We start from the raw sequence: 16,665 nt of genomic DNA on the forward strand, positions 1-16,665 counted from the left end.
TACTTTAACTAGCACATATAAGAGGAAGCTTGACGTGTTACATGAGAATTTTGCAGAAATGAATGCAACCTAAAAATGTAATAAACATCTTAAAGAAAATCTGTAGCATTATCAACAAGCCTGCACTATTAACTACTTGTGTCCTGCTTTCTCTCCTCAGTGATCCCTTGTGGGTAGAAACTAAGTGCCATAAACTAAGAACAGCAAATATAAATGTGAAATTGTATAATGGTCAAAAATTACCCTGGGAAGTAAATAAGTCAGAAACTCCTGAATATATTTAATTAATATGTGCTCAGGAATAAAATACTTTAATGGCTTTTAAAAAATTATTATTAATTTTGTTAAACAGAAAATGAAGTCCCCACCTTTAACACAAAGAACCCTCTTGACCACAGCAAATCCCTCTTTTGAGGAGGAGGCGGGTGTCCTAAACTATCAGTATGGCAGAACGGGGTGCTTGGTGTAAGGAATTACTGGTCATCTCATCATGAAGGCAGAAGTGAAGCCCAGACTGGCTCAGGCCTTGATGGATAACACAACCCATCGCAGAGGCGGGACTCTTCCGTTGGCTGGCACTGAGTCCCATTTCCTTACAACCGCTACACCGACTCCTTTTAGGAATATGCAAATGAGCAAGTGGTCATCAACAAACAGGACCCCTGGAAGACAGATTGGCCCCGAGGTCTCCATGCAAGCCTGGAGCCAGAAAAAGTGAGGCAGTCTCACTCTCTGGCTACCCAGGGACCTGTGAGGTGGACTTAGATCTCCCGAAAGTGATCTGTGGTAGGCCCCCTTTCTAAGGCTCCCTATAATGCAGAGGTTACAAAACAGTTCAGAGGCTGCCCTGGCTTCTGAATTTGCTGCATCATCACGCTCTCTGCAGGCATGAAGGCAAAACTGAGGTCCTCTCTGGGGGCCAATGGGAAGGAACCACTGCTGGCACAATTTATACCTGTGATACAGTCTAGCTTCCTTGGTGGCTCAGTGGTAAAGAATCCGCCTGCCAATACAGGAGGCACAGGTTCAGTTCCTGGATGGGGAAGACCCTTTGGAGAAGGAAAGGTCAGCCCATTCCAGTATTTTTGCCTGGAGAATCCCATGAACAGAGGAGCCCATGGGGTCGCAAAGAGTTGGACACAACTGAGTAACTCAACAAAAACCACACAGTCTAGGAGCTTATGGGAAGAATCCTCTGCAATACAGACACAAGCATGCATCTCCTCTGCTCTCAGCTCTGTAAGGGAACGTTACTGAATGCATTTATAGAGTAGAAATTACACAGTAAGGCTGCCTGGATCCTTGACAGGAAATGAAAAGAACATTGCTCTCGGAGCCTTGACAGTTATTAGTGAATTTGATTCATGAGATGCTTGTGTTCTACTCTAAAAATAAGTACAATAACCATCATAAAAACTTCTCTGAGCTATCATCACTCAGGGTTGACAGGTATAACAGTACACGTTTCTAATTCACTCTTGGGAAATGAAGTCGACTTCGAACATGTAATGGTCCCTTAACAAAGAATCTCATTCACACGAACTCTGTTGGAAAGGGCATGGAAACAGTTTAAAGCAGAAAGAGAAGGAAAGTCATAATAACGTCTCAAAGATTAGAATTTTGAGAGCCCCTATGAGCTGCATGGGGTACGAGAGAGATGCCTTCAACTTTTCTCCCAAATCTAGCTCAGAGCCTGGGCTCATCTCTCCTGGAGGAACTGTGTGGTATAAATGCCACCTCCAGGAGCTTCACAGAATAGTGGTACATTTCACAACAAAGAGAGAGATCACTTCTTAACCTGAGAAACAGCAACCTAACAAGAAGACTCCTGAGGGCAACACAGCTTGGAGCGCTGCCTCCAGGAAGGTGAAGGGATCACCTGTGCCCATCTCAGTGGCAGGAGGGTGGTGCTGACAGGCACCCGTCATGCTTGGCAGGCCACCAAGGATCCTTACCTCTTCTGTCTTGTCTTCTGGACCAGACGGCCCTCCAAGGCTGGGCTGAGCGTGGCTCCTGGAGCCGCTGTCCTCCCTGCCCTGGTCACAGGCGGCTGGCACGGCCTCCTGGGAGGACCCGAGACCTTGCTCCCTCTGGACGGGGCCCTCGGCCCTTTCCTCGCTGTCTGCTGAGCTCAGGGACAGCGCGCTGACACTGCTGGGACACTTGGCACTTGCTGCATCGGGGCTCCGAGGGCTGGGGGGCTTGGGTGTGGTGGGCCTCAGAGGCCCGAGAGGATGCTCAGGCTCGGAGGGAAACCGGTCGCCAGGTCCCGGTTCATCGGAGTCTCTGTCCGACATCTCCCGGGCCGGTGGGCTGGACGGAGAGCCCTGGGAGCGAGGAGCGGCACCTCCTTGGACCGCTGCCCTGGGCGGTCCGCCTGCACCCACCAGGCCCGGGTCTCGGGGCTCCGCACGCCCCCGTCCGCACCCCTCGGGGCCGGGGGCCGCGCGGCGGGAGTAGTCATCGTGCAGCCGGCTGAGCGGTCGCGGCCCGGGCGCTGCGCTCCCGGGGTCCCCAGTCCGGCCGGCCGTGCCACCCCCCGCGAGCCGGAGCACACGAGCCAGGTCCGGCACCCGCAGCGGGCTCCTCCAGCGCCTGGGCCTCGTGGGGCCCCCGCCCGAGCCGTCAGAGTCGGCGGACGAGCCGCTCAGCGTCCTGCGGGGCACCCGGCCTTCTCGCGAGCCCCGAAGCTCGGCCAAGTGCGAGGCAGACTTCCTTCGGAAGGAGCTCTTCCCGAGGAAGGTCAGGCTGTCGGTGCTCTTGCTGCGCCGGCAGACACCATTCCGCTCGGGCTCGCATGCTGGCGGCTCCGGCGCCTCGCACGCCACCGGCCCGGGGGGCTCCGGGTCGAGGAGGCGGATGCGCCCTAGGCCATAGGCACGCCGGAGGCTCCGCGACCGGAGGGCACTACGCGCGAAGCCGTCGTCCGGTTCCTCGGGGTCCGAGCCGTCGGAGGCGAAGCCGGGCCCAGGGGCACACTTGCCCGCAGAGGCCCCCGCTGCTGCGCCATTGGGGACGGACTTGCCCAGATCGCGGTCCAAGGTTCCCTCCTTCGCCATATCCCACCCCTCCCGGTTCTGAATCCCCTGGAGGACCGAGGACTTCAGTTTTTTGAAAGAGCCCATTTTCCGGAAGGAGGCCAGGGCGTTCCACGTGGACGAGCTGCCCACGAGGCCGGCGGGCCGGGGCCGCTCGCGGTCGGCGCGCGTCCTGCCCGGGCCTGCAGCGAAGAGACGCAGGATGCGGGCCGGGCTGAGCCGCGCCTCCCGAGCGCCTGCGCCGCCGCCGCTGCAGCCGCAGTTGCGGCACGCCGGGTGGGTCCCCATGCAGGAGTCCTTGGGATCAGAGATGGAATCAGGGACCGCAGCTCCGCGCCCGTGGCCGTTCTGTGCCGTGGTCATGTTCTTGGGGCCGGGGGCCCGCGGGCGCAGGTCAGCGCGGCTCAGACCCACGCGCGCCTCGATGTCCCCCGGCCCCACGCGCAGGCCTTCTTCCTGGGGGCCTCCGGCCTGGCCTTCCCGCCCGCCGTGCACATTGGGCTCCGCAGTCACCGCCTGCAGCGGAAACAAAGCAGGGAGTTAGGCCCGTCATGCCAAGAAGAACTTTCATCAATGGAGGCTTAGCTATTTTGTTTACGAGTTGCTAACAGAAAACCAGGCCTGCCGATCACATAAAAACCATTTGCAATTACTATTCAATTACTATTAATAAAATGTTATTTTTTCCTAATTCATAAATGAAAAGGGAAGAATGCAAATTTTGCCTATGGGTTGTGCATTCCTTATGATGGTAAACTCTGAAATCCACCGGCACTTGTTTCAAGAAAACTTTTGAAAAACTACTAGAATGAAAAAGCCAAGGCGTAGTTCGAGATTGTCTTCTCGTTATTCAAAATAGAAGACATCATCAATTATCTCTCTCTCTCTCTCTCTCTCACACACACACACACACACACACACACACTCCAACAATATTCCAAAATATCACAGGGAAACTTGAACCAGGTTCAATTTAACGCAGCTCATAGGAGGGGAGTGTTTAGTACACAGGAGGCCTCAAGCAAGGAGTTGTGATGTCAAGACAATGAGCTGCATATTGTCTACAAAATACCCCAAACTCTAATGACAAAGATGCAAAACACCCCGGGGGCCACCAGAGCAGAGGGACCAAGCTGACTTGACCTGAGGTCAGGCTCTGGGAAGGAAACCACATTAGAGGGGCCTCGGACCAAAGATGCTAACTGGCTGGGGGAGTCCAGAGAGTTGAGGGTAGTACTGAACTATGAGAAATCTGGACACAAATTCACATCAAACCAATAGCGCACGTTCGTCCTTCCTCCCTCGGGCCAGACGCCCACCGCACAGCGTCTGTGCTCTCCCCCCAGTGAACATGCAGCTCAATGGCCTCTGCCCATCAGGCCAGCCCGGCCTTCCCAGCGAGGGAGCATGGCTCCCCTGCTCTCAGTGAAGGGTCAGAGATGGAATCAGGGAGGGTGCTCACCATCGTTTACCAGGTGCGTGCCTGTCAGACCCCAGCGCGAGGCACTTCAGAAACAAGATGACACTGGCAAGCCTACGAGGTCAGCAGGACTATCCCTGTTTTATGCACCATCAGATGGGCACCTGGGCAGGTTAGGGAAGTCACCTGAGGGTCCCACAGCTCTCCCACTCCAAAGGCTATGCTCTTCTCTACTGCTTCAAGCTAGGATTTGAACACAGGCATCCGACTCCAAGCTCAATGCTTCATGACAATGCTCAGTCGCTCAGTTGTGTCTGACTCTTGGCGACCCCATGGACTGCAGCACCCAGGCTTCCCTGTCCTTCACCATCTCCTGGAGCTTACTCCTGTGACAGAGCCAGTGGCAGCCGGTGCAGAAGTAAGTGGCACTCTCTCCAGGGTGATTTAAGAGGTGCTGACAATCCTAAGCACCTCCCTCACATTCTGTCACAGCCCAGGCCCAAAGCTTGCCCGTCCAAGAGCCAGCCCTGAGATCCGAGAATGGTCTGCTAATTGTTGCTGTTGTTCAGTCGCTCAATCGTGTCCAACTCTTTGCAACCTCATAGACTGCTGCACGCGAGGCTTCCCTGTCCTTCACCACCTCCCAGAACTTACTCAAACTCATGTCCATTGAGTCGGTGATGCCATCCAACCACCTCATCCTCTGTCGTCCCCTTCTCTTTCCACCCTCAATCTTTCCCAGCATCAGGGTCTTTTCCAATGAGTTGGTTTTTCACATCAGGTGGCCAAAGTGTTGGAGTTTCAGCTTCAGTATCAGTCCTTCCAATGAATATTCAGGACTGATCTCCTTTAGGATGGACTGGTTGGATTTCCTTGCAGTCCAAGGGACTCTCAAGAGTCTTCTCCAACACCACAGTTCAAAAGCATCTTCTTTGGCGCTCAGCTTTCTTTATGGTCCAGCTCTCGCATCCGTATATGACCACTGGAAAAACCATAGCCTTGACTATATGAGCCTTTGTCAGCAAAGTGATGTTTCTGCTTTTTAATATGCTGTTTTAGTTTGTCATAACTTTTCTTCCAAGGAGCAAGCGTCTTGATTTTATGGTTGCAGTCATTGTCCACAGTGAGATAACTCTGACTTAAGTCAGGTCCTGGAAGTCTTCATGACACAAGTCAAAATGGATATTCTGAGGGGCTTCCCTTGTGGCTCAGTTGGTAAATAATCTGCCTACAATGTGGGAAACCTGGGTTCAAGCCCTGGGTTGGAAAGATCCCCTGGAGAAGGGAAAAGCTACCCACTCCAGTATTCTGGCCTGGAGAATTCCATGGACTGTATAGTTCAGGGTTCCAAAAATATTCTGAAGACAACGTTAAAAGTAGAAGAGAAGGAGCAAGGTGTATACAGACCTTGAGGTCAGGTCCCAATCTGGCAAAACCCTTTCATGTGCAGAAAAAAATCCAACCTCATGCAGAGATCTCCTCTGCTCCTCCACTCCAGATTCTGACAGGTTCGTCTTCCTTTGCCCCTGGCTTGTGCCCACTGAGGCAGATTCCCAGGCAGAATCATAGTTAAAGGGTTGATTCCATCTGGAACCAGGGAGGCTCCACAGATGTAGACCCGGAAGCCTCTCTGAGGTCCACTTAACCAGCTCCCTTCATCAGAAGATGCCTTCTGAGGTCTACTGTTCAAACAGAGAGGTGAGGGGCCTGAAGAGCCAGGGACTGCATCTGAATCAACCGTATCAGCAACATCCCGACTCACCCTGGCACCAAAGTTGGATACAAAATCTACCACCAGCCACAGAATGAACCTAACAGCCAGCATCACCCGCCCATCCTCACCTACTCTGGGAGGGACAGGCATTGTGGCTGTTGCTGCTTCTCACAATCTTGAAATGAAGCAGACAGCTTATGCCTACTTCCATGTCCAGTCATAGGCACTGACCGCACAGTAGGTAATAATAAAGGTCCTGTTATGAGCTGCAGAAGAGCAGACATCCCCCCTTGTAATCTGGCTGGATGAAGACAGTGTCTTGACACCACAACCAGAGGGCGCTATGAGACCTTCTGTAACCAAGGACCCATGGGAGAAGCTGATCCTAAGGGCTCAGGGGGTGCAGGGAAGCCTTGCTTTCATGTTGGGTGGTTTGAGAATGTTCCATGGAGGACTGGGGGCCAGGTCTAGGTCTAAACTGTCGCCTGAATCTTAAGTAAAGCCATTTCTGTCATCCGTGCTTCAGCACCATCTATAAAATAAGAGATGCGGACAGTGTGTATCTCTGCTGGCCTGTGGGAGGTGAGCAGGACCCATGGTAAACTCCAGGTGGTGCCATGGCAATGGCCGGTTCTAGGGGGGGTCTAGCACGGGTGTAGGAAACTGTCTGTTGGCCCACGGACGGGGGTCCTCCAGGCTGTGGAACTCTCTGAGGTGAAATCGTAAAGTTCTTTGCAAACCAAGAAGACAGCTGACCCTACATTAAGGAGAACAATATGGCTGGAAGGATGGCTCGATGTTATAGTGGAAACTCGGTAAAAGCCTAAACCTTCCTTGGTCTAACACTTTAAGAGTATCTGCAGGTGTCATTGAGAAGCCATTGCTAATTCCCTAAGGTGGATTAAACCCCTTACTCTATGGGTTCCAGTTGTTGTTCAGTTGCTTAGTCGTGTCTAACTCTTTGTGACCCCATGGACTGCAGCCCACCAGGCTCGCCTACTACATTGGCAGGCAGGTTCTTTACCGCTGAGCCACCCAGGAAGCCCAGGCAGCTCACCAAATGGCTTTACCAAAGTGTATTCTAATGCTATATATTTATATTTATCATTTTAACAGGTTCATGTGGCTGCCTTCAGAACAAGACTGCTTAACTCTTTGGGAGTAAGAACTGTGATTTGCACAATTATTCAAGTTTATATGGACATGAATTTTATATCCGTCATCCTGCCTTACTAGTATCTGTACCAACAACTCATCATTACATACCACCATGTTATTCCAACAAGAATATGTTCAAATTTTTACGACACTAAAAAGTGTGTGCTTAAAGCTTTATGTAAGTTTCAGGATCCAGTAAAATACATGTGTATCTGAGTTTCTAATTGGGGCAACATGCTTCTTAAAAGACCAGTGACTTAGTATTCTATGAACAACGTGATTGTTGTCTGTTGCTTGGAACGAAACTGAAAATCACGGAAAAAAGCTTTTCCTGGAATTTCCGAGTAACATACCAACTTGCATTATTTAGAACTAATACTTTGACCTCTATTCAGTAACAAGGGCTGCAATTCAATCAGTGGTTTTGTAGCCAGTCTTGTAAATTACGGGAGCTCAGCCAGAGATATTTATGAACAGAGCTACAAGAAAGAATTTTAGATGGGAATATTGTGAAATCCATTGTCTACCAGCTGGATTCTGGACCGTATGAACTTTAGAAGGGAACATTTCTTTTCATTCGTAATGAGAATTCTCTGAAAACAACCATGATCAGTAATTTTTAAATAAGAACTTGTACTTGAATCTGAAATTCAGGAACATATACCAGGCTCACGTACAAATAAGGAGGTTTTCATAACAGGTTAGGGTAAATTATAGAAAATGCGACACTGGAAGAAAACCCAGAAATCTGGATGCTCAGGGGTGGATGCACAGAGCCCTGAGTCACAGCACAGCACAGAGACCAGGACCCGCCGTGCAGCCACGACAGCGAAGGGGCAGCCCTGGCAGCAGGGGACGCGGCTCCAGCACCAGCACTGCCGCAAGCTGGCCAAACTCCAGGGTCATCCCAGCCCTCTTCCTTTCCCTTCCCATCTCGCTGGTCTGGCCTGAGGTCCAGAGCGTTTCAGCAGTCCTGGCCTTGCCCCAGCTCCAACACCTCCACCGGGATGGCTAGCTACCCTGACCAGTCTCCTGTCCTACGGTCTGACTCACTCGTCGCCCAGCCACAGTGTCCTTCCGGTGGGCAAACGGACAGGCACCACTGCACTGAGTGTCCCTGGCCGCCCCCAGGGCCTCAGAAAGAGTCGCATCTCAGCCCAGCCCACCACACCTTCCCTCTATGAATGCTGACACTCACAGTGACCCCTCCTTGTCCTGTGATGCTCTGGGCCACTTCCTTGCTGGCTCTCAGAGCCGTTCGCAGCCATTCTTGTCTGTGTTGGGAAACCACGGTCCCCATGCTCTCCTGACCAATGGCTTCCGGCCATGCTGGCCAGTGGGTGGGCCCATGGGAGACACCGAGTGGCGGGTGAAGGGAGACGAAGGATTTCCCCTCTGCTCGGGTCTCGGCCCAGGCTTGTTCAGCACCCACCCCCCCAGCTCCCACTCCTGCTGGGGTCCCCGCCTGTCTGAGCCCCATCCCAGGGTCTCACTCCTATACAAGGGAGCCAGCACCTAGCCCCCCATTTCCCTCCAGCCTTGGGAGGCAGCACCTTCCCACTGCTGTCCACCTGAGCTCTTCTGGCTTCTCTCGTTTCTCAGCAGAGTGAGAGGATAATTCTCTTAGCTTCTCTTTTTGGAATACCTGAAGATGCTTCTCCTTTCCTGACAGACATGCACTCTGCCTAACTATCTTTAACTCAAATCAGCTCTTTCTTGGGAGGCACAGTCTCCTTCCTCCCAACTCAGACACCCCCCAGTCCTCAGGGGGATCCCATGTGCGCTGCCATTTCAGCCCTCGCCACGCTGCTCTGCAGCTCTGGTCCCTGTCTGCTGGCTGCACGACACTCTGACAAGGTTGAGAGGCAGAAACCAGGTCTTACTGGACTGTGGCCTCTGCATCCAGCCAGTGACCGACTATGGAAGAGGGGCCCACTGAACCAGACCATCCTCGGCTGTGAGGCTGGCTGTGCACTGGCCGACGGTCAGCACTGCCTTTCGCTGAGCTTGTCCATCTCACTCTCCCCTCCCCATTCCTGTAAGGCCCTTTTCTTCTCTCATTCATTCCAACATCTTCCCTAGAACCTTGCTGAAATCGAGACTCTAACTGGGAGCTCAAACTCCAGTCCCCCACCTTATGAACAGGTTGTGTTCTAAATGACTCTTTGCAACCACATGGACCTGCCATCCATGGACATCTCCAGGCAAGAATACTAGAGTCGGTTATTATTTCCTCCTGCAGTGGATCTTCCCAACCCAGGGATCGAACCCAGGTCTCCTGCATTGCAGGCAGATTCCTCACCATCCGAGCCACCAGGGAAGCCCAAGAGTTACTTACAGGTGATCTATTTTCTCATAGACTCTGTCCAGCAAACCACATTTAGCTGATAATATAGGGAATTTAACCATAATTTATAACATTTCCTATGCACCCAAGTTTCAACGGTGGGTTCTAATTTCAAAGATAAAGGAAGGTCCTCCCCCACTGCCCATCAGTCCTTAACATAAGACCCTCTCTCTGTTCTTCCCAACCCCCATGTGCATATGTCAAAGGAAGCCTGTCCCTCCCTGGGGACCTGGCATCCTCAGTGTCTTTCCAGGAGAAGATGCGGGAAGATGCTCCAGCAGAGTGGAGCTCTGGCTTCATTGAAATACCCACATGTACACCCATGGCTGATTCATGTCCACCCATGGCTGATTCATGTCAATGTATGGCAAAAACCACTACAATATTGTAATTAGCCTCCAATTAAAATAAATAAATTAAAATAAATAAGTAAATGCCCAATCGTGTAACTGTCTAAAAACCAAAAGTATAAACAAAACTGTAGCTGGACGAGACTGGATCACTGCATCTTCAGGAAAGGTGTGGATTCTGTACAAGGTGTGACTGGCTGGCTGGCCTTATCTGGGTCACTAGGCTAAATTGCATTCCTGCGGGTGAGAATGGGGTTTCCTAGTGAGGATGGATGTTTGCTTTGTCAATTCCAAGGGTTTGCCAAGGCAGGCCTTAGGCCAAAGAAAGGAAAACCTTCCTATGGTCTCTGAAGTTGGGGGTTGGCGGGTCGAACCAGGTGTGCTCGGTAAGTCTGCATCTGCACTGGGCTTCCTGGCCGTGATCCCGACATTCAGCAAAATGCCAGACTCTGAACCCCGCTCCTGCACCCCACTCTAAACCTGGGGTTGAAAAGGCCTTGGAAGACTTCAGGAGGGGCACCGCCAAAGAAAGGGCTGCAGACGGCCTTCCTGGTTCTCACACCTCCTCCCCGGCCCCCACCCTTCTCTCTCGGTGAGTAAGTCTGCAGCAGCAACCTCCCAAGTTCACGGTGAGGACTACCTCGTGCCTGCAGCCACCCCTGAAACGGATGTCACCATGGCAACAGGACCTCCCGGTAACGGCACTAACTATTCAGAGCAAGGAAGGATTTCTAGATGGGCGGCCCTGATCTAGAAGGCACTTTGAAGGTCACTGGAGCAAAAGCAGCATTTCTGCTTCCGAGAGGCGATTTAGCAGAATCCAGAGTCATAGTGACCGGGCTCACCCTGCAGGCTGCACGAAGTCCCCTCAACACAGCTTGTATATCCAGCACTTGGTAAAAACGTTTACAAGAGTGTGTATATATATATATATGTGCTGCGTGCACTTATTTTACTGCCCAAGCCCTTTGGTTTTGTTCTTTGCGTAAAACGCATCTCTGGACATAGATTCCCAGTTTACAACACTGCATTTTGGAGAGAACAAGATAAGCCTACCACCCCATTTCCATCCAGTTCGGTCCCAGTTTAGGGGGTGTGGGAGCAGCCGTGCTGCCAACCCTGAGGACAGAGGTGCAGAGACCACCTTCTCCTGCTCGTTCACTTGGTGGCCCGCGTGCTCACGCTGGTTTTCATAGGAAAACAGTTGCTGGAATGCCTCGTTCGTCTGATTTAAACTGCCCGCTTCTAACCGAATTGACACATGGCTGTTGGTTCACAGACATCCTCCTTCAGGAGATGCCCTGGTACCCACGGGTACCAACGAGACCAGAGCAGTGGTGACCGGCCACTGTCCCTGAGCAGAGGTCCCCAGTCACGCCCCCACCTCAGGGGGCCCGGAAGGAGCTCAGTGGGGTGGAGGGGGGGAGGCTGCTTGGATAGAGGAGGGGGCTGTGGTAATGAGCCCTCCCTGGGGACATCGTGTGTCCCTCTGCGGCCGAGGACCGAGGACCCTGGTCTCTGCAAAGGAAACCTCCTCTAATGAGGGGCTCCAGCCTCACTCCAGAGGCTCAGAAAAGCCAACAGCCCTGAGTGCAAGGAAAACCAGACGGAGGGAAAGACTGCACGTGTCTCAGGCCCTCACCCAGTGCCAATTCCTCAGCTCACATTTACCCTTCAAAAAAGGACTAGCGGGCAACTCAGGAGAGCCCCTCAGTGGCTTCTTTTGGGGGTTTACTATTCTTTCTACAATAGAAACTTGTGCCAGAAGCTTCCGTGGGACTGTACCGCCACTCCATCATCCGGCTTCTTGCCCAGGGCCGCTGCTGCAGGCAGGTGGCCGCCCCTGGGGTTGTGCACACTGAGGTCTTCTGGACGGCAAAGATGACACACCTTCTGTGGACTCGGCCCTGCCCCTGCACTCTCTCTACTAGCCCACCACTCCCTGCAGGGGGAGCGAGTGTGGGAGACCGGCCAGGTTTCTTCTCTCTCTCCAAACACAGCCCACGAGCACTGCTCTCTCCTCCCAGCTTCAGTCCTGACCCTCTCCCCAGCCTGTCCTCCCAGACTCCCCAACCTCACACAGCGTCCAGCTCTGCCTGTGGGGAGACCAGCCACCAGCCGGCCCGTCCCCCAGCTCCATTTGCCTGATGCAATGCTGCACAGGTCGGAAGCTTCTGGAAGCCCAAGGGAATGTGGCAGGGACACGTGTGAGACTCAGGAACACCCAGGCCCCACCCCCATGACACAGGGGTCCACGACATTCTGAATATGTAGGCTGCTCAGAGGGCCTGATGTGAAATGAGCACTACATTCTGTCTTTTGTGAAGAGTTCAAAACCAATTTAGGTGCTTAAAAAAAAAAAAAAAAAAAACTAAAGAATAACAATGATGGATGAGTCCTGAACCTAAAAAAAGGAGAGTGGGAGGGGAGCGGGCGGGTCTCCACAGAGGCCCAGGAAGGTGAGCACCAGGCAACCAAGAGAGGACTAGGTCTGTTCCCGACCCCCAGCCACGAGCTGCCGGGGGCTGCAAAGGACCCAGCAACTGCAGACGAGACCCAGCGAGACCCTTGGTGAGACCAGCCTCAGAGAGTTAGGAAAGCCCGCCCAAGTCTGCTGGTTAATGTCCCTGGCTAACGATCACTTCAGAACCGTAATGGCACAGCATCACCCTGGGTCCCCACTGTCCCTCCTAGAGCGAGGGCTCTGACGTGAGAGGCTGCGCCTCAGCAGAAACGTCTCCTCCTTGCCTCGGAGTGGTGACACAAGCAGCTCAGGGCCACAGGCCGGTAATCCGAGTGCAGGCAAGCCGGAAAGAAGCACCGACGGCTTCCAATGAAACAGATCACCTGTGCCTTGTTCTGAGACTTCATCTTGTAACAAGAAAACCTCACTTGAGGCTTCATCTGCTCATCCATTCACTCCACCACTGGTGTTGGGACAGACAGAGGACGAGAGTGGGGACAGTGGACACTGTCTCAGCCAGCTGGGAGACACACGATTAAACAAGTGACTGTAAGGAAGCCTGCGTGGTTATGACACCTCAACGGGCTCCCTCAGCAAGTGACATCAGTACCAGGACTGCAGGGGAGGGAGGTGGGGGCACCTGCAAAGGTCCTCATTTATTGACTCACCTTCGACAAGAACTGTCTTTCATTCCCTCGCCCCACACTTTAAATGTGACAATCCGATCGGTTTCAACACAGATCTTCTAAAATTAAGAACGAAATGAAGTTAAAGCCTTATACCTACTGAGGTTTAATGGAGAAACAGAACAGGCTTTTTCAACAACTCCTGTTGATGTTTTGTGACGACTGCATTTTCCAGCTAAATTCCTAAAATCGCCCTGGTCCTAAGCATAGCCCTTGACTGTCTCGATTGGGGTTGCGACATTTCTTGCTGTGTCTTATCGCTGTTATACTGTGTCCTCTGAGGGCTCTCCAGTACTGACACTGAGGTCAACATGAGCCTGTTGTTCAGGAGATTACAGACTTGTCCAGAAAACAACAAAAACATTCACTAGAGATTCCCATTTTCTGGGAATTTTGTGTTTTCTGCATAATTTTGTAAAATTTTAGGTTAAAAAAATCCCTACCTCCAACAAAAAGAGAGCATACATGTTAAGACTTCTGCTTGCCTTCAAACTAAACCAAGCACATAAATTTCTGCAGAAGGCTAAGCTTTTCTTAATTTGCTTCTTTTTCTACACTTAGCAACAGCCTTTTTTGGACAGCTAGTTAAAAACTGCTTAATAATGAAATTATTAAGTGTTTCTTTTGACTGAGGGGCTGCGCAAGAGACTTGCTGAGAAGCCAGGGCTCATGAACTGGGAAGTTTGGGACCTTCTGAGCCAGGGTTGAACCCAACTTGCAGCAAAGACCAGCCTGGAACATAGCTTCTTCCACAAGGCCTGATTCATGACCGACTAGGAGCAGCTTGCTTAGAAATGTGCACGTGTCCTCCAGCACAGGCCTGTCCTTGTCACCCTCAGCTACCACGTGTACCCAGAGTGTCTGGCAGCTGTTAACAGCTCAATAAATATTTGATGAAACGTTCAGGGACTCCTTGTGAACACTGAGTCTGCATGCCTACAAAGTAACCCTACCACCTGTGGGAAGGACTGCCATCTTCTCTCCAGAACTAACTGTGGCATTGTAAGATCCAAAAAAGAGTCTTTCTGTCTCCTTTCCCACCTCTCCACCAAGAAAAATGAGAAATAAGTCTGAGACGTGGAGGAGCCACGGAATTTAAGCCACAATAAATTCTGTATCTCAATTCTCGCTTTCAAGACCCAGCCCTGAAGGGAAGGCCCCATGTCACCGTGGTCAGGCTCTCCCAACACACACGTGACTGTCACCACGTGTCACACACAGAGACGTGGGCCCCACAGCACGTTCTCAATGGTGGAGTTCAAGGAAACCATGAGGACAAAGGGCCAGGAGTCCACCCTTTGCTGGATCGGACACCTGGCTCCTTACCAAAACAGACTTCATGAAAAGAAGCTCATTTCTCTGTGAGGAATTGAGGAAAGAGGGAAAAGCAGCCTTATGGGCATGACTTCCTCTCCTGCTGTGGGACGGGGATGCCCCAGGAACCAATCTGCATCTTCCACAGAAGGGTCTGCCGCACTTGGGGTGGGAGGGGAGGCTTGCAACGAATCGACTCCTAATATCTCCCCAGAAACCCTCATGGAATCAGCCCTCTGCTCCCCTCTCAACCACCCCACCACCAGACTGGACAAGCACCAGGACGCTTCAGCTGATAGACCCAGCAGCAGTCCCTACTCTGTTCTCATCTCCTGTGGGGGCTCTGTCCCCTGCGCTCAGTGCAGACTTCTGATCGCACATCATTAGAGAGGCAAGCGGAGACAGAGAACAGAAGACAAAGCCCATGTGACGAGACCTGTCGCCATCTCCACCGGCATCTTCCGAGCAGGAACAGCAGGTCTATTATCTGTTATTCTGCACGATTTTGCCTCCTACACCCTTCAAGTATTAAACCTCAATTTTAATTTTCTTCCCCAATTTGCACACACACACAAAAGTCATAGGAGCATTCTAATACTGTACCTCAAAGTACAGGTGAGACTGAAAAATAGGAACTTAGGTCTCCAATGGAGGCCAGTGCTAGAGTCCATCGATTCTGCTGGCTGAATGCCCCCATCCAGTCCTTCTGAACTTGAATCCTAGAACTAGAAAACAAACTTGCAAACACACAACAAAGTGATATCCTTACTTATTATCTTTTAAGAGCAAGAATACACTCAGATGTAGCAAAGAACACAGGGATCAAGTATTATAGAGTTACTCGTTGTCGTTGTATAAAAATACATTTATGACAACATGGACAGACTCCAAAAGCTAAATGGAGCCTTAAAGGACACAGTGCAAGAAGACAGACATGGAGGGGCTTCCCTGGAGGGCCAGCACTTAAGACTCTACACTTCCAATGCAGGTGGCGTGGGTTTGGTCCCTGGCCAGCAAACTAAGGTCCCACATGCTGCGTGGCCCAGCCAAAAACCCAGCAGCTCACATGCTGCTGGCTTCTAGCAACTCCAGGGTGTCCAGGAAGGGCAACTTTACAGACACAGGAAGTGGAGGCCGGGGGCTGGGGGCTGGGGACAAAACAAGAGGTGACCATAAAGGGCCATGAGGGTTCTTCTGGGGACTGTGGTTGCACAGCTCTGTAAACTTCACCAAAAATAACTGACTTGTACAATTGCAGAGAGTGAATTTTATGGTACGTAGATTATATACTAAAGCTGTTAGAGCACAAAATTGATGATATTAAGCATGATGGCCTTGTGAATCATCTGATAAACATTCTGAAGAGGATTTAGACACGTAATTCAAGGTAAAGCATATATCTGCTCTAAGTGTCCGAGGAATGAACTTTGGTCAAAAAAGCCAACATAACTTCCTAGGTCCCCACCTCAGAAGAGTCACAAGGTTCTCATCTTCATCACCAGCAACCTCAGGAAAAGTCAAAAGTCTTTTCTCCTGATGGTTTTTCCATCACTTTTTTCAGGGACTTTACAATGAAGATCTTCATGGCTCAGCTTTTGCCTGTTTGGATTTGCAGGAGAGCAACCCCCTCCCTGTGACAGGCGACTCATAGTCCACGATAATGGCTTCACAGTAAAGCAACCAGGAGCTCTCAAAACGGGGCATGAGCCAAAGGTGGGGCGGCGTCTCCGCTGAAAGCCAGGCTCCAATGCAGATGCAGGCTGGACCACCTCCCTGGGCATCTCGAGGGGCTGCCCACATGGGTGCCTGCGCCCAGACAGCGGGGCTGCCGTGTTTCAGCTGGTGTGAAGCCCCAGCCAGCTAGGCAGGCACACTCACCCACATTCGCACCTGCCCACATTTAAGGCCTTCCTGGCCAGTTTCACATTCGACATTGGTTACAGGCTGAAAAACTAGTCCTGTAAACCAAGCAGCCCCTGGGTTTGCTGCTCTGGGTTTTGTTTTCTGATTGAAAAGGCTTCATCCTCATGCTCTCCGCTCTGTCCAGCCCCCGGCCGCCCCTCATCTTCTTCTCCAGGCTCCTTCTGGGGACTGAGATGTCACCCACTCTCCTGGTCCTGGTCTTGGTCCTAATCCTCAACTGTCTTCACAGATGGGATTTCCACGGGTTAGAA

The 16,665-nt window shown here is 51.7% G+C and overlaps 1 protein-coding gene across 2 annotated transcripts in view; it reads right to left on the reverse strand.

Moving 5' to 3' along the window:
• SPATA13 (spermatogenesis associated 13) overlaps positions 1-16,665 on the reverse strand; it is a 106,785-nt gene that overhangs the window by 56,675 nt on the left and 33,445 nt on the right. For both annotated transcript variants that reach the window (XM_018056562.1, XM_018056563.1), the window contains exon 2: positions 1,956-3,554. In XM_018056562.1, coding sequence (XP_017912051.1) covers positions 1,956-3,401 — 1,446 coding nt within the window. In that variant the 5' untranslated portion in view covers positions 3,402-3,554. The remainder of the gene's footprint in view (positions 1-1,955; positions 3,555-16,665) is intronic.

Source organism: Capra hircus, chromosome 12 (genome assembly GCF_001704415.2).
Source record: "Capra hircus breed San Clemente chromosome 12, ASM170441v1, whole genome shotgun sequence".
NCBI classification, from domain to species: Eukaryota; Metazoa; Chordata; class Mammalia; order Artiodactyla; family Bovidae; genus Capra; species Capra hircus.